The sequence below is a fragment of the Cupressus sempervirens genome, chromosome 10, assembly GCF_028749045.1.
Source record: "Cupressus sempervirens isolate cs-2001-9-10 chromosome 10, ASM2874904v1, whole genome shotgun sequence".
In the NCBI taxonomy this organism is placed as follows: domain Eukaryota; kingdom Viridiplantae; phylum Streptophyta; class Pinopsida; order Cupressales; family Cupressaceae; genus Cupressus; species Cupressus sempervirens.
This window is the reverse complement of record NC_143127.1, coordinates 982,027,338-982,049,994: the sequence shown is the minus strand read 5'-3', so window position 1 is coordinate 982,049,994 and position 22,657 is coordinate 982,027,338. Positions and strand designations below refer to the sequence as shown.

Genomic DNA, 22,657 nt, shown 5'->3' with positions numbered 1-22,657 from the left:
TTCTGTTCTATAAGTCTGTCAGTTAATATTTGGTAACTTTCTTTTCTGTCATTAGTTCTTGATCGTTTTTGTTATGGAAAGATATTGTAATTGCTTTAAAGGAGGATTCCTCTCCTTCATTTAATGCAGTAATCAATTATCATTTCATGGGATTAGAGCATAGGCTTGTCTAGTAAATTTTTCTACCAAACATTTGTTGTCCATTTATCTACAAGAGTTTCATATTTTTTGTCCAATTTTTGCATCTGCATGCGTATCGGCAACTTAGGATAAACACATTGGAGCAAAAAAGTTGTAACAGTAAACTTTGATTCTATTTATATTTGTGTGAGAGAAGTGTAAAACTGGTATTTTCAACACCACCTGTATAATGAATCTGGTAAGAGGAAATGCCGATTTCAATTATGTTTCGAGGATGAATTTCATTAAAATACTAAATTTCTGTGTGATACCAATACTATGAATTGATGAACAGTCAACAACACAACAAAAAGTAGGTCATTTTAAGATAACTATAATTCTATATTGAACTATATTTAATTTAAGTTTTAAATGTATCAGTCTCAATGTGTTTTTTCTGTGGCAATTTGACAGGTTATTTTTTCGCCTGACAAACTTATATTTTTAATGTGTGGTTTAGGGTCGAATTGCAGCAACAGGCACAAGGGATAGCTCCTTAGAGCTCCTTTTAGGTGACAATGGCTGGGTAGAACACAGAGAAAATGGAATTATGTACTGCTTTGACGTAACAAAGTGTATGTTTTCATCTGGAAATGTATCAGAGAAACTTCGGATGGCCAAAATGAATTGCAGAAACGAAATAGTTGTGGACTTATTTGCTGGAATTGGATATTTTGTCCTGCCATTAATCTTAAAGTATGCTCAATTTATCCTTTTTTCCTACTTAATAGTTTAATGGTCTAACCTAGAGGTAAACAGACTAGCTGAAAATATTTCATGAATTTGAAAGTTTCATCATGGTAATTCTGGGAGCACGGCAACTTGAATTTTCTGGTGTAGCAATGCAAGAAAGGAGGGATCATGTCACAGTTAATATGGCTAAGAATAAATTTTAAAAGGCACTTAGAAATATAAAATATTGATATACAAAATGAAATGTAATTAAAATTGAAAGGGAAATTATTCCAAAATGAAGGATAACTGTTCCAAAGGGTGTGAAACAAACTTCCATGCAACTGTAGGCAATACCTTCAGTTTCTTTGAAAAAACTTTTTAGTGTACATTGCTTCCACTGTTCATAAATTCTCTTTTCCTCAAAATGATTGGTGCATGTTAGTTTTTTAGCTTCCTGTTCTTTGAACCCTGGTGTATTTAGTTATCTGTTATGTTAACAAACTCTTTTGGTTGTGTGTCTAATAATTATACACTTTAATATGACAGGGCCCACGCAAAACTTGTTTATGCTTGTGAATGGAATCCTAATGCATTGGCTGCTCTTCAGCATAATGTTACTGTAAATGGTGTTGAAGATCGTTGCATTATTTTGGAAGGGGACAACCGCATTACAGCTCCCAAGGTAATAATTGCTAAATTATATCATATAGGCTGAGTTTCTGTTTGATTCTGAGTTTCTGGTGTAGGTTTGTTGTGAGCACAATTTTTTCCGATGAATGTACATGTTAAGGACACACAATTGTTAATTCTTTTTCACCATTTAAATGGTGAGTAGACAGCTATATTGACAGTCACCTTCAAGTAATATTTATTTTTGTGTTGCTTGTTCTATGCTTGTTATCGATTTTCTTTGTTTGAAGAAAGAAGGTTTGAGTGTACCTTGTACATTATAGGCTATAGCTACCTAGCTTTCAAGATTTAATCTGCACTGAAAGAGACTAAATTTTGGGCACTCTCTATCATATGTTTATTTTACTAGATGGAAGGTTTAGATAATTAAATTCTATCGATATTGTCCAAGGTTGTGGTTAAATAGCTCACATAGATCACCATGGAACATAATCACTTTTCTTTAATGGGCAATATTTATTGAGTTTTTGAGCCATAGGTGTTTTAAGAAGCGAAAAAACTAACTAAATGAGAAAATGCATGTCAACTGAACATGAGGGTTTTATGAAGAATAAGACTTGGTATCTCATATAACTTCCACTTGGGAAGAAAACCAATGGCTGCAAATGGGAGTACAAGGTCAAGTACAATGCAGATTGCATACTAGAAAAGTACAAGATATTATAGGTTGCGAAAACACGTCACAGAGTGCATTGACTACATGCAGACATTTTCTCTTCAACCAAGATGAGGACAAGTTTTTGATTCTATCCCTGTTCGCTTAGCTTGGTTGTATAGTCTATCAAATAGATGTAAAGAATGCCTTTGTTAAAGGAGATTTATATGAAAAAGTATACATGTATCAACCATAGGGTTTTTTAGGTTATAAGGAAGGGGCATTTTGTTAGTTGACTGAACAGAGTTCTTTATGGCTTGAAGTAGCTATCTAGTGTATGTAATATAAAAATTGATAGATACGTGGATGAACAAAGGTTCTAGTACACCCTTTGTATTCTAATTTGTATATTAAAGGCATATATAAATATTTCATTCTACTGGTGATATATGTAGATGACACCACTATATTAAGCAACACATTATTGAACAAGTGAAATCTAATATGAGTAAAGCTTTGGATATGGCTGATGTAGGCTTGTTACGTTATTGCTTAGGTTTAGAATTTTGGTAAATAATTGCGAACATTGTTGTCTGATAAACTAAATATGCCAAGAATGAGTTTGACAAGATCAGATTGATAGATTGAAAAATCTCGTTTGTACCTTTACAAAAAGGGTTGAGGTTATAGTCTATGCTATCAATTTAGGTATAGATGTGGATACGTGTATGAGAACCCTGTACGTGGATACACAGATTTTGTTGTTCGGGTTTTTGGTGTGTTTGGGTCAGTTTTTATACACACACACACATATATAAAATTGTCCCCATCCATGCCCACCATACAATATCTCCACTCATTCAATCTATCGGTGGTCTCTGCATATCTCTTTTTCCCACTTGAATCTCTATTCCCTGACCACAATGTCTCCGCCATGGCAGAAGCTCTGGGCCAAAGGCAAGCATCTAAAACAGTCCCATCAGTCTGCTTAGACCATGGGTTCACCTCTCCCCCTATAGCAATTTAATAACCTGGATCGGCTATGGCTCAAACAAACTCCAATTCTAAACTAAACAAGGTTTGATATTCTGTCAAACACTTGGCAAACTATCTCTAATGACAAGTCTCCCATGTAATTGATTTTATTGCTTTGAATTAAAAACCCCATAGATTGAATTTCGAAAATATTGGAAGTAATTTAGAAGTGATAACTTTGCAACTGCCAATTTACTGGCTGAGACTAACTGTCACTGTCAGATTCAATCTTAGTTTGTCTACACCACTCAGCTGAAGAGAGATAACAGTAAGACAAATTCTACTATCATTTATTGATTTAGCAAAATCAGCATAGCCAACCACTCAAGCCACCAGGTGTAATGTCCTGAAGCACAAAATGGTGGATGCCAATTTCCAGATTGCTGCGTTCAATCTACGGTTGGTCATAATCCCACACGCACATACATGGAGACAGCCAGTTGTGCAGCAAATGGAGTCCACAAGAATAGAAGTCTCAGTGCTCAATTCCAAATCAGAAGCTACCTTGAATGCAGACCCTAAATGGCAATGGCAGGAGGTGTGATAGGCCAACACTGGGGCAAATAATAACAAAATAATTAACAATTTTATGATGAAGTTCGGCTGGTCTATACGTGTCAATCCGAGAGCGTAAGCTTGTGAAAGGCGTCCGAGCAATATGCTATCAAGGGATGATAGTTGTGAAATGAGGGATTATGAATGCAGCTAAAACACACAAAAATTAGTCTATGAGAAATGAAATAAACCCAGCGTCAGGAACTTCCTGGCGACAGTTTCATTAGAAACAGAAATAAACATTAATCTATACAATATCAAGAACAACAATTTATAAATAACAATGGCTTTAGAAATGTTTCATCCAACTCTAAATTAATTAATCTCAAATTACCAAATAGATAAAAACACAAATATCTAATTTAACAAATAGACTAATTCTAAAATCAAACTCTTTAATAATATATTAAATAGCATACCAAATGAAAATATCATCGTGCTTTGCCAGTTGAGCGGGCCCTTACTCCTTGGCTTGCACGATGAGTAGAGAATGATCAGATTCTACACCGTTGTAATCATGCAAAATATTACTTTATTGAAAAATAACACATGCTGATACAATATGTCTTTCTGAAAGCTTCCTTATGGCAATCTGCAGAAATGTGTATATCTGCACTACGTATGTCTACTGCTGCTTATATAGGCGCAGATTTAAAAATGCAATAACTACAGTGATATATACTTCACGCAAGGAATAGCAAAAATCTGATGTGCAGATAACAGGTATTTTTTTGTTACTGTACAAATAGATTATTATTGTCTTCAGGTTGATTATGTTGCATTCTTGTTTTGGCCCATAACCAATTAAGTAATAAGAAGCAATTCGGTTGTAACAGAATGCTTAGAACCATAGGTTTTTCAACATATATCCACGTAATTCTCCCTGCTACCATCTTCACGTATTCACATAGGTTTTTCAATCCATTTTTGTCCCATTTTTGGTGAATGATATCTGCAGCAAATATATCTATTTCAAAGTTGATATTAGTGAAAGAGCTACAGGAAGATGCATATTAGGCGACAGGAAGAACCATAACATATTAGTATAAGCAATCAATAATGAGTTCTCCAAAATTTAATCCCAAAACAATATTAAATATTGCTTATAAATATTACTCCATATGCAACGTAAAACAACAAAATGGGATGGACTATAATGGAAATGGAATAAGGAGGTGAATAGGTAAGTGCATAAAATGGATTAAAATAGGGCATTAAATAGGTTATAATTGGCTCTCATCATTCCCTCCAACTTAGTTTATTGCACGTCCTGGTGCAATCATTATGATCATGAGGTTTTTATCTTTAACTGAAAGCACTTTAGGTTTATGGATTTTGGCTTTGTCTCCACCTTGAACCATGATAAGTCATATAAACCCAAATCCCTTTCTTTGCTTCACATGACAAACTTTGTTATTTTTTTTTCAATAGGGATATCTCTTTCAACTTTTCATAAGTTGTTTCTCTTTTCTTTTTCTTTTTCTTTGCTTTTCATAGCGTCATGGTTCAAAAGGTTTCATATAGAAGAAATTTATTTTCATTTGCACAAGGGGAGATTAAATGGGCAAAATAGGAGAAATGAGAGACAAAACAAAGGCTATTGTATGATGGATATAATGGATAGTGTGATGGAAGTATTAAGGGTGATGGATGGAAGATAATAGGGTGACATTCTCCCCCCCCAACTTAAAGGTTGACTGTTCATGGGAAACGAGGAAAAGATAGGGAGGAGTGTTGCATAGTGATCAACATAATAAGCAATATAAATAAAGTTAAGAGATAAAATAATGAAAAACAAAATTGATTGTTTTACCAACATGCATGTGTAGAGAGACCAAGGCTGGAATAGAGAGTAACTCAGCAACTATCGCCACCAAAAGTGATGAGTCAACCAACAATGAACGAAGAAAGGCACCCAAAACTGCATTGCAACACCACAGAACACCACCATTTGACTGCAAGCAACAAAGAGAAGACCACTGGAAACAACCATAAAACATGGGACAAAGAGGGCAATTTGTGGAGCCACCATCATCAAATGAAGTACTGGAGATCATACAGTAGGTACCAAAATCCACTGAAACACCTCAACAGATCATGCAACACGTACTAAGGGTGATCAAAGATTTGAGGATCACATTGAAGAGGAGTAGAGCTGTAGGAGTGAGCGACAGGAGGTGCCAAAAAGGAAAGAACCATTGAAACCAATGAGTGTTCCTGAAAAGAATGATGAGCAGAAAACTCAGGAACACCAATTATTGCATTTTTCAATTTTTTCTTTTTGTTTTGTTTTGTTTTGTTTTTTTCATATTTTGATAATGACAAGTGACCGTTGGCTAGCCAATTTTCAATCACTCACTGCTTAATGGCGCTGTAAACATAGTTTTCACCATTAAGGATTTATTTTGCAGTTAACATCTGTCGGAAACTGGTTTTCAGATATTAACTGGCCAACAACGCCCGAAGGTTTTCATTGTTGGATCTTTTATTGCATTTTTGTTTTCATTTTTTTCATTTTTCAATAATTGCATAGAATGACCAAAGGAATGAAATCCTGACATGGATGATGGAAAACGATACCATCCAAAGCTTGATAACCTCACAGAAGGCACTATTGAAGTTTGATTGCATAAGGAACTTGAAATGATCACCAAGAATAACTTCATCAGAACTGAAACCACAAACCACTACACTAGAAACATTTTTGATCTATGTATCTCAGATCACTTAATTTGAAAACTGACTGGAGAGCTTCAGAACATACTGGGACACTTGGGTAAGTATTACTCACAAGGATGATGATTCTCATATTTCTCTATGCTGACTGAATAAGAAGACATCTCTTGAAGATATGAAACCCTATTCTTGTGAAGCTTGTGAAATATCCATTGTATGAAAATAGAAAGTTGCGAGTAACATACCTTCATTACCAAATACATGAGTATGGAGTGAAAACCAATAGTAGTCACCAATGTGTCCATAGAACTCCAGAAAGACACAACTCGAGGAAGGAGTGTAATAGCTGGTACTGTATTCAAAGTATCATTAGATGTGTTGTTGAATAATCACGAATCTCATGTTGCATATTTTCCTCCATTGGATTAATCATCATGGAAAGCAAATCCCATCTCAAGGTGGTGAACAATCTCTGCCAAAATCTGCATGTGATCTTGAATAGTAAAACACAAGAGAAATGGATATGCATCATATAGAAGTCCATACAATGTGAACAAAGCCAATGTGGTGTGTTATGCAATTCTTGTGTAGAGAAGCATCATTAACTGGTATTGGTTCTAAGATCATCACACCACAATGAGAGACCTGTAACCATATTCTCAAAACTAAGCATATCAAGCATAGTAAAGAAATATCATCCATTCAATAACTCTATCATTAAGTAGGTAATTTTAGTTTTACAAATGATAGGTAGAGTTATTACTATGAATAGATACTTGATAGAATGGATAAATACAAATAAACTCTTGTGTTCATATAATAGCAATGCAAATTTAACACTAGAGCACATACCTTGAATTGTTGAGATGTCACATGTTGAGGTTTGTTAAAAGGACCAACAAAACAATCAATGAAGCTTAATTTGAAATCATCCAAGAATCCACAAGATTGGAGGGATTCCCCCCAACTTAACTTCATGCTACAAGGTCATGAAATCATTAGGATAACCAAAGAAATTAGGTAACCCGAAGAGAGTAACACATCTTTAGAATTTTGTGAGCCTTATTGAATGATAGATAAATCAAATATTTCAATAATTCAATGGATGTATTTGCAAACTAACTGTAGGTTATAAAAGTATAGGGAATTCAAATCATCCAAGGAATCAAGAAATCAAGATGTGTAATCAATGAATGATCATCTGGAGATAACAACCAAGAACGAAAAATACATGGATAGTAATACCTCGGTCCTTGTTAAATAAATGAATCATCCAAAGTGTATTTGGTCATTTTAGGACAATGAAAAGAATCAACAATGAGGAATAACGATCATCCAATTTTAACATTTTGGCCATTAATGCATAGAATCCCGTATGATTGTGTCTAATCAATTATTGGTCCCAAATCAACAAGTGTGTGAGGGATGCACATTTTAATCATAGGCCTCCAAATATCAATATGTGTAGGTACAAAAGTAATAAAATATAGATTTTGGAGGACCTGGCAACATTTTGTAGAATATGGAATAGATATGGTTTAATATTACTTAGTGGATGATTGATATTAACGCACATACTCATGAGTCCATTAATTAAAATTGATGCAATTTGAAGTATGGGCTCATTTGTAGGTATTTGGAATTCACTAAGTAGAAAAGAAGAACAAAGTTGAATATATTTCAATAAATGATAATGTTCTTCTAATTTAAGTAAACCAAAATCCCATTCCTTAAGTGCATTGATATATTCCATTGTTGATTTATCAATTTTAAGCACTTCATTATATGGTAAAGGGATATGTGAAAGTTTATAGGTACTATTAACCACCTTATTATGAAGTGTTATATGAGGCAATATAGTTTCATTTGGTGGATATGGTGGAGTTGGTAGAATATGATGTGAATGAGATAATGAATATGGTAAGAAGTGTGAAGGAGATAAGGTAGATGGGAATAAGAAGGATGGTTGAAATGAAGATGGTAAGGATGGATATGATGGAATATAAGAGGGATATACGGGTTGTTGTGAGCATGCATGATTACATTCATTGGGTATGTTAGGTGGAGAAGTACATTTTGAAGAAATATGTTGGCTTTGTAATGAATTAGAGTGACAATACATGTTACCAATATAATGTATACCTTGATCTTCTTGGGTTGGTGCTTGAGATTGTTCATCCATTATAAGGAATACTTGGTCACTTCCTCCCTTATCTTGGTAGGGATCACAAAAAGTTTGTATCTCATTCACCACTTGCTCTTGATTGTTCAGGCATATGCACTGGTCATCTTTCCTGTAGCAAAAAGAAGAACAAGTGGTTAAATTTTCATCATCAAAATCATATTCATCAATGATATTTTCGTGGTCAGAAATAAGGATAGAATTCTTGCATACCTCTGATAGGGGAAGATCAAGATCAGTAAAGATGCATTCATTAGACAGAGAGGATATTAAAATATCACCTTTAATCGGCGCGTTTTCCCCACCAAGTTCTTTTGTTTATAAATTTGAAGGCAGGGGTCTGGGGGCGGCAGCCACTAGTGGGGTCAAGGGGCAATGTCCCTCGCGGGGTCCTAGGGCAGTGCCCAAGGTGCGCTCCCTGTCGTAGTACAGGGCGGGGTCGAGGGGCAGCGCCTCCGACACCAAGCACATTTTGTCTCTTGCATTCCTTTTAGATTTTGCATTTTTGAAACAATTTTCAACCAAAATTGATATAGTTGAACAACATTGGAAAGGCATCATTATAACATTTTTCTTCAAAATTTGCTTGTCTTTAGCAATAACTCACAATAACTTATGATAATGTAAAATTTAATTAACTTCTAAAGCAACTAATGAATCTAATTTCTAAGGCCTACTTGCAATCTCTACAACAAAGCTCTATAGCAATGCATCTATATGATTTAACCAATGCAAATAAAGATTAATTACTTAAGCAAGGCTAGCAGTTGCAAAAGCTTTCATCCTAATGCATTGTTCCTAACTCAAATCAGCAAACTAACATGCCTTTGACGCCTTTCCCTGGCAACGGCGCCAAAATGATAGGCCAACACTGGGGTAAATAATAACAAAATAATTAACAATTTTATGATGAAGTTCGGCTGGTCTATACGTGTCAATTCAAGAGCGTAAGCTTGCGAAAGGCGTCCGAGCAATATGCTATCAAGGGATGATAGTTATGAAATGAGGGATTATGAATGTAGCTAAAACATACAAAATTTAGTCTATGAGAAATGAAATAAACCTAGCGACAGGAACTATCACTTCTTGGCGACAGGAACATTAGAAACAGAAATAAACATTAATCTATACAATATTAAGAACAACAATTTATAAATAACAATGGCTTTAGAATTTTGTTTATCCAACTCTAAATTAATTAATCTCAAATTACTAAATAGATAAAAACACAAATATCTAATTTAACAAATAGACTAATTCTAAAATCAAACTCTTTAATAATATATTAAATAGCATACGAAATGAAAATAGCATCGTGCTTTGCCAGTTGAGCGGGCTTACTACCTGGCTTGCATGATGAGTAGAGAATGATCAGATTCTACACCGTTGTAATCATGCAAAATATTACTTTATTAAAAAATAACACATGCTGATACAATATGTCTTTCTAAAAGCTCCCTTACGGCAATCTGCAGAAATGTATATATCTCCACTACGTATGTCTACTGCTGCTTATATAGGCGCAGATTTAAAAATGCAATAACTACAGTGATATATACTTCACGCAAGGAATAGCAAAAATCTGATGTGCAGATAACAGGTATTTTTTTGTTACCGTACAAATAGATTATTATTGTCTTCAGGTTGATTATGTTGCAGTCTTGTTTTGGCCCATAACCAATTAAGTAATAAGAAGCAACTTGGTTGTAACAGAATGCTTAGAACCATAGGTTTTTCAACATATATCCATGTAATTCTCCCTGCTACCATCTTCATGTATTCACATAAGTTTTTCATTCCATTTTTGTCCCATTTTTGGTAAATGATATCTGCAGCAAATATATCTATTTCAAAGTTGATATTAGTGAAAGAGCTACAGGAAGATGCATATCAGGCGACAGGAAGAACCATAACATATTAGTATAAGCAATCAATAATGAGTTCTCCAAAATTTAATCCCAAAACAATATTAAGTATTGCTTATAAATATTACTCCATATGCAACGTAAAACAACAAAATGGGATGGACTATAATGGAAATAGAATAAGGAGGTGAATAGGTAAGTGCATAAAATGGATTAAAATAGGGCATTAAATAGGTTATAATTGGTTCTCATCAAGGTGAATTTCACCAATAGTGATCCCAGGCGCAATACGCAGTCCCCCAATTAAGTGATGCAGACCTGCAAATACTTGAACGCTGGCCTGAAAGGATAATTGCAGGGCCTTTCTCAGCAATTCACAGGCCACTTACAGATGATTTCAGCCTTTATCTGCAATTGAAATAGTTGACTGCCCAGCTAGAATTATATGATAAGCAAAACTGTAATTCTGAACTCCAGCTCTCAATGTCCTGCTTGATCAACCTTTTAAGTTTTGATTATAGAACAATAACAAACTAACCAGTGGTGTCTTCCAGCCACAGTAAACACAAAAGTTAAGACACTCTAGAAAACCTCGGAAATGCAAATTCCTCAACAATAATAATATTCCCAGAAAAAATTCTTCCAAGCAACAGTAATAACAGAATGGGAGATACAATACATAGAAATTTGATCCACAATACTTCAGCTGTAGGATCAATGCAAAATTCAAACTCCAAACCCTTATACCTCAGCAAGGGCACCAAAGCAAAAACTCAAAATTGTCACAAAGACAACAAAGGCAAATAGAGAAACAAATAATCGGATGCCTCTTTTAAATGAAATTACCTCATATTTATAACCCTTTTCGCCAACAGTTTCCAAAAAGACTGAACTACAAAAACCGCAAAGTTTCCCAAAAGAACTCAGCTCTCAAAACTTTCAAACACAAACTTTTAGAAATATCTCTTAATGACATTATTACAATAAAATATTATTATAATAATGCCAATAATAACCGTATCCACTATAGGTGACGACCAACTGCCAGAGCCACCCACAACACTGACAAAAATAGACTTGCTAAAAATAGTAAGTCCGCAATTGAGAACCCCAAATCACGCTGTCAGCCCATGAGGGTCGGTATTATGAATTGACTCAACCAACTGCAGGAACTTGCTAAAAATGGGGACATTACAAACAAGCTTTGCTTCCTCCTCACTCATCCCATTTGTAATATTGTATTCATATATTCTCTGCCACATATTGAATGACCCACACCACAACCCGCTATTTCTGCCAGCATAGTTGAACGGATTTTCCGGATCATCGCCAATTTGCTTATCATAACGACTATCATTGCTCACAAAGTCACCATGGCCACAATCCAAATAGTAGAAACTTGATGACTAAACAATAGCCCAATACCGAACTGCCATATCCACGTGCTTCCACCCACATCCGCTCCTGAACTAGCTTTTAGATGGATTTGCATCCAGCTACACCCCCTAATTTGATGCAGGAGCATCCAGAGGTATAAGGGCAATCCTGTGTCACCCAAAAAAAATGTACTTAGACTTAGTTTCTGTTTCATGTCTTTACATTTTTGGATACCCATTTGGCTCAAATAAAGGTTCCAACTCTCATAGTTCAACTATCAGTGCATTTGAAAATCCCGAAAAAATAGGAGCATGCAATTTGGCCATCATTTTGGTGACCTAGAAGGTGTGACTTGGCCAGATGAATGTAATTGAGATTTAGAGCATTCTAGAAAAAAGAATCAGGTCAAAAGGCCCCACGGTTTGAAAGTTATTGCAGTTTTTCGGGTTTTGGAGACCTCCTAAGAATGCTTCAAAGTCAGGTTTGGGGCATTAAATGACCTCGAAAAGGGTCGAAAAATGGGGGACGAGCGAAGCTTGTCCATAGGGCTATAGAGCGCTTCGAGAGCTTTCCGAAAATGTAAACGGTTCGTCAATCGGAGCTACGGTTCAAAAGTTATGCCTCTCGGAAGTTCGGCTACCGTTTTTGGATTCTTCTAGATTTGCACCGACTTCTAACGCGGCTTCTGGAACCTTCTATTTTGTCGGTGGATGCCTACTAGCACTTTCTAGAATGTACTCCTAGTCCTTAACCCTCTGGGGTCTATTTAAGGAGATTTTTGGCATTGTAAAAGGCAGTTCGGATTGGAGCTTGAGAGGAGGTGCTAAAAGGAGAAATATTCTCCAGATTTATGCTATTGTAAGCCCGTAGGGCATGTTTTGAAGTTTATTTTCTCTGCACTGTTTGTACCAGCTTATTTTTTTCAGTTAATATAATTCCCCCTTTCTATTGTGTCTATTCTGTTGTTGGGTTGTGTCCCCATCAAGTGGTATCAGAGCGGGTTTTCCTGAGTGTGTAGACAGAGCGCCGACTGTGAGGCAGTTTGCACCAGGACTGTGTGGTTGTGGGTTCGAGTTAGAAGATGCCTCCACGAAGAGAGCGTGGCGGAAGGGCCAGAGCTATTGATCCTGAGGAGGTTAGAGCCCTCCAGAGACAGGTACAAGCATTGCAAGAGGAGCTTCCTAGAGGAGCAAATATTGCCGCAGATGACAATAGTGAGGATGACAATGAAGAGGAAGTTGACGGGGAAGTTCTGAATCCTGTAGAGGAAAGGCTTTTTAGGGCCATTACTAGGTTTGGGAAAAGACCTACAATTGAAGTGGGTATATTTTCGGGAAATTTGAAACCAGATGAGTTGATCGATTGGATCAATGAACTGGAAGAATACTTTGACTATGAGGATATAAGGGACCCAGATAGGGTTAAGTTTGCAAAGGCCAAACTGAAAGGCCATGCCAAAATCTGGTGGCAAGAGGTTCAACTGGAAAGACTTAGAAGAGAAAAGGAGAAGATCACAAGATGGGATCGCATGGTGGACAAATTGAAGAAACAGTTCATTCCTGTGGACTACGAGCTTGATCTGTTTAAGAAGATGCATGGGTTAAAGCAAGCAGGAAGATCAGTCCAAGAATATACAGAGGAGTTTTACCGACTCCTGATTAGAGCGGGGCATGCAGAAGCAAATAAGGAGAAGGTTGCTCGTTATATCAGTGGGTTACGACCTAGCATCCAGGAGGAATTAAGTCTGGTAAGAATGACCAGCGTTGAAGAAGCATACCAGTTTGCCCTACGAGTTGAAGAGAAGCTGAGTAAAAGGTTTGAAGGAAGACAAAGAGGGCGCGGTCAAGGAGGAAGGGGAAGCGGTAGATCATCTGGAGGCCGCAATGAAACTCAAAAGAAAAATGAAGATGAGGGTACTAGCAGGAACCAGAGGAATGAGGGTTTCAACCGCTCCCGTGATCAAGATTTTGGAAATCAAAGAGGAAGAGGTAGAGGACGTGGACAAGGAAGAGGAGGCTTCTGTGGTACCTGTTTCCATTGCAATGAAGAAGGTCATCGTGCCTTTGAATGCCTTCAACGACAAGGAAGGACAGATAGGAGAGCTGACGGCCAAGCTAGGGTTGCTCATGTGGATGAGGATGCACAATCATCACATTCAGAGGATGCAGAAAGAGGAGAGACCTTGGTAAATGAAAGAGTCCTACTAAGTGGTGAAAATGAACCAGGACAACGGAGGAGTTTGTTCCGTACCAGATGCAAGTGTGAGGATAAATGTTGTGATGTGATCATTGATGGTGGTAGCACTGATAACTTGGTATCAGAAGAGATGGTCTCTAAGCTGAAACTCAAGAGGGAGAAACATCCCCAGCCCTATCGGATTTCTTGGGTAAAAGATGATCATAAGGTCCTGGTAAGTGAACAATGTTTAGTAAAATTCAAAATTGGGAGTTACCATGATGAAGTTCTCTGTGATGTTATTTCGATGGATGTTTGCCATCTATTGTTGGGTAGACCATGGCAGTTTGATAGACATGCAATACATGATGGACATGCAAACACATACTCTCTGACAAAGGATGGAGTTCGCCACAAATTGAAGCTCATGAAAAAGGAAGGTGAAAAGGTATGTAGCAGTGCTAGGATTTGTCTTGTTGAAGGAAGGAAGTTTTTAGATGGCATGAAACATCAACATATGTGCTATGCTTTGATTCCTAGGAAAGATAAAGAAGGTAGTAGTGAAATACCATTTGAAGTTTCAGATTTACTAGGAGAATTTGGAGATATTATCTCTGATAATGTTCCAGATGGATTGCCACCAGTAAGGCAAATCAGTCATCAGATAGATCTGATTCCAGGAGCTAGTTTGCCTAACAAGGCTGCTCACAGGATGACTCCTACTGAAACAGAGGAGCTAAATAGACAGGTTCAAGAGCTGTTGAGGAAGGGCTTGATTCGAGAGAGCCTGAGTCCATGTGCAGTACCTGCAGTACTTGCACCAAAGAAGGATGGAGAGTGGAGGATGTGTACAGATTCTCGAGCTATAAATAGGATAACCATTAAGTACCGATTTCCTTTACCAAGGATGGATGATCTTATGGACTGCTTGAGTGGAGCTCAGTACTTCACAAAGATAGATCTGAAGAGTGGCTATCATCAGATACGGATTCGAGAAGGAGATGAGTGGAAAACAGCCTTCAAGACCAAGGAGGGTCTTTATGAGTGGTTAGTCATGCCCTTTGGATTGACGAACGCCCCAAGCACCTTCATGCGGCTCATGAATGAGGTACTTAAGAAGTTCTTGGGAAAATTTGTTATTGTCTATTTGGATGATATTTTAATTTTCAGCAAGACTTTGGAAGAACATTTACTGCATATTCGTAGTGTCCTTGAAAGGCTAAGGGAAGAGAAACTGTTAATTAATCTAAAGAAGTGTGTCTTTGCAAAAAGGGAGTTAGTCTATTTAGGATTTGTTATATCACCTGAAGGTCTCAAAATGGATCCAGAGAAGGTAAAAGCCATCTTGGAATGGCCTACTCCAAGGTCTGCTACTGAGGTAAGATCATTTCATGGTCTGGTTAGTTTTTACAGGAAGTTTAGTAAGAATTTCAGTGGCATATGTGCACCTCTAACTGATACAATAAGAGGGGATAGAAAAGAGTTCAAATGGACTGCAGCAGCTGCGAGAAGTTTTGAATTGCTGAAGAAGAAGGTGACTGAACAGCCTGTGTTGGCACTTCCAGATTTTAGAAAAGTATTCCAGGTGGATTGTGATGCTAGTGGTAACGCTATTGGGGCTGTATTAAGCCAAGAAGGTAAGCCTATTGCATATTTTAGTGAAAAATTGAATGATGCAAAGAAGAAGTATTCTGTTTATGATCAAGAGTTCTATGCAATAGTTCAGGCCTTAAAGAAATGGAGGCATTATTTATTGCCAAAGGAATTTGTTTTGTATACTGATCATCAGGCATTACAGTACCTAAATAGCGAAGGTAAATTGAATCAGAGGCATATGAAGTGGGTAGAATTCTTGCAGAGTTATACATTTATGTTGAAGCATAGAAGTGGAAAATCTAACAGGGTTGCAGATGCATTAAGTAGGAGACAGTTGTTGCTTACAACAATGTAGGTTGAAGTAGTTGGGTTTGATGAACTCAAGAATTTGTACCCCGAGGATCCCGATTTTGCTGAAGCATGGAAAGCTTGTAAAGAACCTGTTGCTGTAGATAGAACCAAGTGGTTAGACTATTTGATTCAGGATGGCATGTTGTTCAAAGGTAGTCAATTGTGCATTCCAAGGAGTTCCATGAGGGAAAATCTGATTAAGGAGAAACATAGTGGAGGGATGGCAGGACATTTTGGTCGAGATAAGACCATTGCCATTCTTAGAGAACATTATTTTTGGCCTCAAATTACACAGGATGTGAAGAAGTTTGTACAGAGTTGCCAGGTTTGTCAAGTTGCCAAGGGGTTTAGTCACAATACTGGCCTATATCAGCCATTGCCTGTTCCATCAAGGCCCTGGGAGGACATAAGTATGGATTTTGTTCTTGGATTGCCAAGGACACAAAGGGGTAATGACTCAGTATTCGTGGTGGTTGATAGGTTCTCCAAAATGGCACATTTCATTCCATGCCACAAAACTCATGATGCTGTCCATATTGCAGACTTGTTTTTCAAAGAGGTGGTAAGACTACATGGTCTTCCAAGGAGTATAGTTTCTGACCGAGATACTAAATTTGTGGGGTATTTCTGGAGGACATTGTGGAAGAAGTTGAGGACAGACTTGAAATTCAGTTCCACGCATCACCCACAGACTGATGGCCAAACAGAAGTGGTAAATAGAAGTCTGGGCAATTTGCTGAGATGTTTAGTTGGAGATAAGCCCAAGGGATGGGATTTGATTCTACCACAGGCAGAGTTTGCTTATAATAACTCTGTAAATAGGAGTACTGGAAAATCACCATTTCAAATTGTATATGGAAATAGCCCAAGGACTGCACCAGAATTGAGGAAGATAGAACAAGGGGAGAGAACAAGTGCTGAAGCTGAGGAATTTGCTGAACACATCAAGCGTCTACATGAGGAGGTTCAAGCACACATTATCAAAATGAATCAAGAGTATAAAGCTAGGGCTGATGCAAGGAGAAGACATAAGGAATTCCAAGTAGGGGATCTAGTCATGGTGCACTTACGAAAAGAAAGATTTCCAGTTGGTACTTACAACAAGCTGAAAATGAAGAAATTTGGCCCCTGCAAAATTTTGAAGAAACATAACTCAGGAAATGCATATGAGGTGGAGCTGCCAGATGGTATTCACATTTCTCCCATTTTCAACATTGCAGATTTAACAGAGTATCATGATGATGGTGCAAATGAAGAGCTGGTTTTAGAGCCATGTCCAATTCTTGCTTCTAAGAAGGAGGAGATAGAAGACATTCTAGATCATCGTGTGGGTAGGAGTACCAGAAACAGGCAGTATGAAGAGTATTTGGTCAAATGGAAAGGACGACCGATCGAGGACTCAACTTGGATTTCAGCAGCTGAGGTTTCCCATTTGGGATTTCCTCTACCATCCATAAAGTGACAGGGTCACTTTTCAATCTACCCTGGGTGTCTGATGCAGGAGCATCCAGAGGTATAAGGGCAATCCTGTGTCACCCAAAAAAAATGTACTTAGACTTAGTTTCTGTTTCATGTCTTTACATTTTTGGATACCCATTTGGCTCAAATAAAGGTTCCAACTCTCATAGTTCAACTATCAGTGCATTTGAAAATCCCGAAAAAATAGGAGCATGTAATTTGGCCATCATTTTGGTGACCTAGAAGGTGTGACTTGGCCAGATGAATGTAATTGAGATTTAGAGCATTCTAGAAAAAAGAATCAGGTCAAAAGGCCCCACGTTTCGAAAGTTATTGCAGTTTTTCGGGTTTTGGAGACCTCCTAAGAATGCTTCAAAGTCAGGTTTGGGGCATTAAATGACCTCGAAAAGGGTCGAAAAATGGGGGACGAGCGAAGCTTGTCCATAGGGCTATAGAGCGCTTCGAGAGCTTTCCGAAAATGTAAACGGTTCGTCAATCGGAGCTACGGTTCAAAAGTTATGCCTCTCGGAAGTTCGGCTACCGTTTTTGGATTCTTCTAGATTTGCACCGACTTCTAACGCGGCTTCTGGAACCTTCTATTTTGTCGGTGGATGCCTACTAGCACTTTCTAGAATGTACTCCTAGTCCTTAACCCTCCGGGGTCTATTTAAGGAGATTTTTGGCACTGTAAAAGGCAGTTCGGATTGGAGCTTGAGAGGAGGTGCTAAAAGGAGAAATATTCTCCAGATTTATGCTATTGTAAGCCCGTAGGGCATGTTTTGAAGTTTATTTTCTCTACACTGTTTGTACCAGCTTATTTTTTTCAGTTAATATAATTCCCCCTTTCTATTGTGTCTATTCTGTTGTTGGGTTGTGTCCCCATTATAATTGAGTGCACCCAGTAACTTAGGTTTTAGTCAATAACTCTAAGACAGTTGATCAGTTGGCGTACAAGATATCTGTGGGTAGCTTAATATATTTTACAACCATTGGATGTGATTTGCGCTATGTTGGTACAATACCCAGCTGTTGTCTTCCACACACATCCGCTCCCAAATCATTTTCCGGATGCATCCGCCTCCACCTCCAGCCCCTAACCGAATGCACCTGATAACTTAAGTTCTAGTCAATGATTCTTATGGCAGTTAATGAGTGGGCATACAAGATATGTTTGGGGAGCTTAATATATTTTACAACCGCTAGACATGTTTTGTGCTATGTTGTGAGATGCATTTCTAGATCCATAATACCAAATAGAGGAGATTGGAATGAGGTGGAAAGGGTGCTGAGATATGTGAGAGAGACACAGACTTTGGTACTCTATACAATAGAAGCAATTACCCTAGGCTATTTTGCTTTATGGATTTAGCTTGGGCAGGTAGAGTGGATGATAAAAAATCCACTTTTGAATATGTTTTTAGCCTCGACACAAGTGCAGTCACATGTATCATAAGCAACATGCAACAACTATTCCTCGATTGAAGCAAAATATCAAGAAGTAAAAAGAGCATATGAGGTAGGTCGTCTCAAAATGATGTTTTTAGACATGATGCTGTTGCGAATAGGCTCTTCAAACTTGTTTTGTTGCAATGATGGTGGGATTAAACTAGGCAAAAATCCAATCTTTCGTGAGTTTGTCAAACATGCCGAAATATATTATTGCTTCATCAGAGAACTTGTAGAAGATAAATATTCTTTTGTAGCATTCTCTAACAAAGGATCAAATTACATTCTTACCAATTTAGTTAGTATTCAATGCTTATTATTCTGATTTGACAATATGGTTTATTTGAATACGCATTAATTGTTTGTTGACTCCAAGTAGTTATTTGTATTGACAGTTGTGTTCTATAATAATCTCATGTGCGAAGATATACTTTACTCCTATTTCTGTTGTTCATTTTCATCTCTATTATTGATTCATGTATTCATTTTATTGGATAGAGTAGGAAATATTGGTGCCATTTCCTTGAAAAAAGGAGGGGAAGAGACCACAAAGTAGTCAAAGACTCTAATAACCTCAACTATTACTAAACCCAAACTTGCCCTCTTTAATGACTAATCCCAAGTTCATAGAGAAGGAATTTATTCAAACACTTTGTTTCCTTCTCTAATTTGTTTATTATATGATCATTTTGACAAGTGAGTGTCATGGAAATTGTATCTGAATTCATTTTTGAGGATATTGAATCAAAACAACCATATATATTTGCAGAATTCAGAGAACATCCGAGATTAATGGTTTCTAATTGTCTAAACACTGTTACTGGATCTGATACCAATGTAAAATTCTGAATATATTTATTCTAGAATATAATACAATTGCTCAATTTTATTAGATACCAAAGGTAAAATCCCAGAAATGACACAATAGCACTCTTATTGGCCATATACAATTTATCACAACAATTTCAAAATCCATTCGCATATTTATATTTCTAGAGAATATAAAGGTTTTCAGTGCACCTTTAGTATGAAGAAGCACAGAAGTTGCTACCTATCACGCATTCTGGAAGTGATCATTAGGACATGCTAACCTTCGCATACTGGTTAATATTGACCACTTCTTGTTAGGAATGTAGAAGAACAATTCAGACTTTGGTGTGGCTTCCTTATTTGGATATAAGGACAAGTATTGCTACTGCGGGACGGTGATCTGGAAGTTAATAGTTTTAATGCGGGGCGCCAACTTGAAAGACGCATCAACTCAACATAGTGTTTCTTGTGCTCTACTTTATATGTATTGGCCTAAGTTAAATATGTTTGTCTATGCCTTTTGCCTCCCTCATGACCAATACAAAGGATACCATGATAAATCTCAATCACCATATGTTATGGGATTTCTGGATGATAAATCTCAGTCACCATATGATACGAGATTTCACTGATGCGATTTTAATCCTTATCTGCTACAGTACAGCCTGTAATGATCTCTACTGGATTGGCTCAGCAATGTTGAACTTTGACTACGAGAATTTCGTCAAACAGTTGTCATGAAATCAAGTCCTTAAGCAAAATTATTACTGACATGCTACTATACTGATTTCTGACAGAGATGGTATGCAATAGTTTTATTAAACTATGATAACTCGTGTTCTTTCAATCAATTTCTGAAATGGTGGTTCAATAATAATAATATTGCAAAATGGATTATAATCTTTAAATCTTACTAACATCCCACAGCTGTGGTACAATGTACTGATGACAGTTTTTTCCCAACTACAATTAGAAAGAAAATACAATGATTTGAGTGTGAACAGTAATTAACATACAGTTCTGTCCTTGGAAGGAGTACCAACCAGAAGTTCGATGAAGTTCAGAATGTCCTCCCAGCATCCGTGTCCTTGTATCTGATATCAAATCTCGTCTGCAGTCTGTAACACACTAAACCGACTGTACCTTTTTCCCGTGCCTCCTAGATTCACTGTGGTTGGAGTTCTGATATATGACCAGTCAGATAGACAATGGCGTTTTACACTGCCCAACTGCTACCCCGTATTTCCTCCAAGCTGATAACTGTCCTGGCAAACCCCCAACCTCTATTGGTTATTCCTGGTGTTACTCCCGACCTGCTACTTCTGAGTGATTATACTCACGTGAAGGTGATAATATGAATGAGAACCGACTGCCGTTCAGTACCACATATCTGCTACGTTCCCCCGGTGTGTTGTGGTATTTAATCCTCGCTGTTACAAGCCAACTGAAGCTTGGAAACAATACTTACTTGGAACTGCTCTCTGCCATAGATGGATTCTCACTCTTCTTGCCAACCAACCCCAACTCCTCCAATTATCGTCCTGTGTGTGGTATTAAGCACTGCAATCTTTAATCGCCTTCCTATCCTGGAGTTATAGTTATCTGAGATTAAGGTATCATTCCAATCCTTAGTTCTGAAGAGTGCAATGTGAGAACTAGGTTTGTGTCTAGTCTCATCTTATTCTTTAAGGGGTTTCGTCCTTAGGAAATATCCAATGACATTTAAGCAACCATTAGGATTTCCTAGAAATAGTAAATATTCATTATGTTCTTTCCCAAGACGGAGTCTCTTATTTGTAACCTTGAAGTGAGGGAAAAGTTTTGGAATAAGAGATGTGGGATAAAACACCAATTTCGTCTTCTAGTCACTTAAAGTCACTTTATAAAGTGAATGACTTTTGAAACATAAAGTAATTTTATTAAAGTACTTTAATACATTAAATGATGAACTTAAGACAAATCTTCCCTTGTGACTGGCAGGCATCCTTACTGGTAATGCTGTTAATCTATCCGGATGTGGGGATAGATTAACCAGGTGCCAAAATAACCAGTGCGAAAGAGGGGACATGACATAGCCAAAACATGTCAGAACCAAGTTCTCTTCAGAGACTTGCATTGTCCATTCTTCTAGTGTTAACAATTCATTTGGTGCTAGTCTACATAAACCTTTATATCATATTCCATGTCGGACAAACACCAAACCATTGTTTCTATCTAGAATGCCAATGCTTCGAAGGTTATGATATGAATGTTGAGTCGTTGTTAGACATTACATTGGTCATTGATGTCAAAATAAAGGCCTCTTATTGCATTAGTTTATATCTAAGTTACCGATTCGGGTGTAGATGTGGATGCAAGTGAGAATTGGGCGCGAACGCACATTTTTTCTTTGGGAGTTTTGGATGCGTTTGAATGTCTTTATCTATATTATATGCAAGAAATGCAATAAATACAAAATTAAATCATTTTATAGTATAGTACTTCACTGTAGATCAAGATATTTCATATCTACTAGTTCACAAATACTCAAATTGAATTGTGTTCAATTTGAAGAACAACAAAGGAGACAAACAAAAAGCAAACAAGGAGACAAATGTGGCAAGTAATAAATCTAAAGAGGATGCTTTGTTTCTTAACCTAGAAAATGCAGATGATTCTTGGGTTTTAGATATAGGGGCTTCATTTCATGCTACACCCAATAGAAGTTATTTTCTTGATTATGTCCAAGGGGTTTTTGGGGTAGTTTATTTGGGAGATAATGAACCCTCTCAGATTGTTGGAAAGGGAAGAATTAAGATTAAGTTACAGAATGAGAATCATTGGCTACTACAAGAGGTAAGACATGTTCCAAGACTAAGTATGAATTTAACTTCAGTAGGGCAACTAGGTGATGAGGGTTGCACAGTAAAAATTGGAAAGTCTCAAAAGCTTCCTTAAAAGTAGAAAAAGGTGTGAAAGCAGGCTCCTTATATCTTTGTATAGGTCATACTG

At 37.1% G+C, this 22,657-nt stretch overlaps 1 protein-coding gene across 2 annotated transcripts in view; it reads left to right on the top strand.

The window, feature by feature from the left end:
* LOC149537261 (Met-10+ like family protein / kelch repeat-containing protein) overlaps positions 1-22,657 on the top strand; it is a 151,461-nt gene that overhangs the window by 75,321 nt on the left and 53,483 nt on the right. For both annotated transcript variants that reach the window (XM_089807600.1, XM_089807601.1), the window contains exons 7-8: positions 641-876; positions 1,402-1,537. In XM_089807600.1, coding sequence (XP_089663726.1) covers positions 641-876; positions 1,402-1,537 — 372 coding nt within the window. The remainder of the gene's footprint in view (positions 1-640; positions 877-1,401; positions 1,538-22,657) is intronic.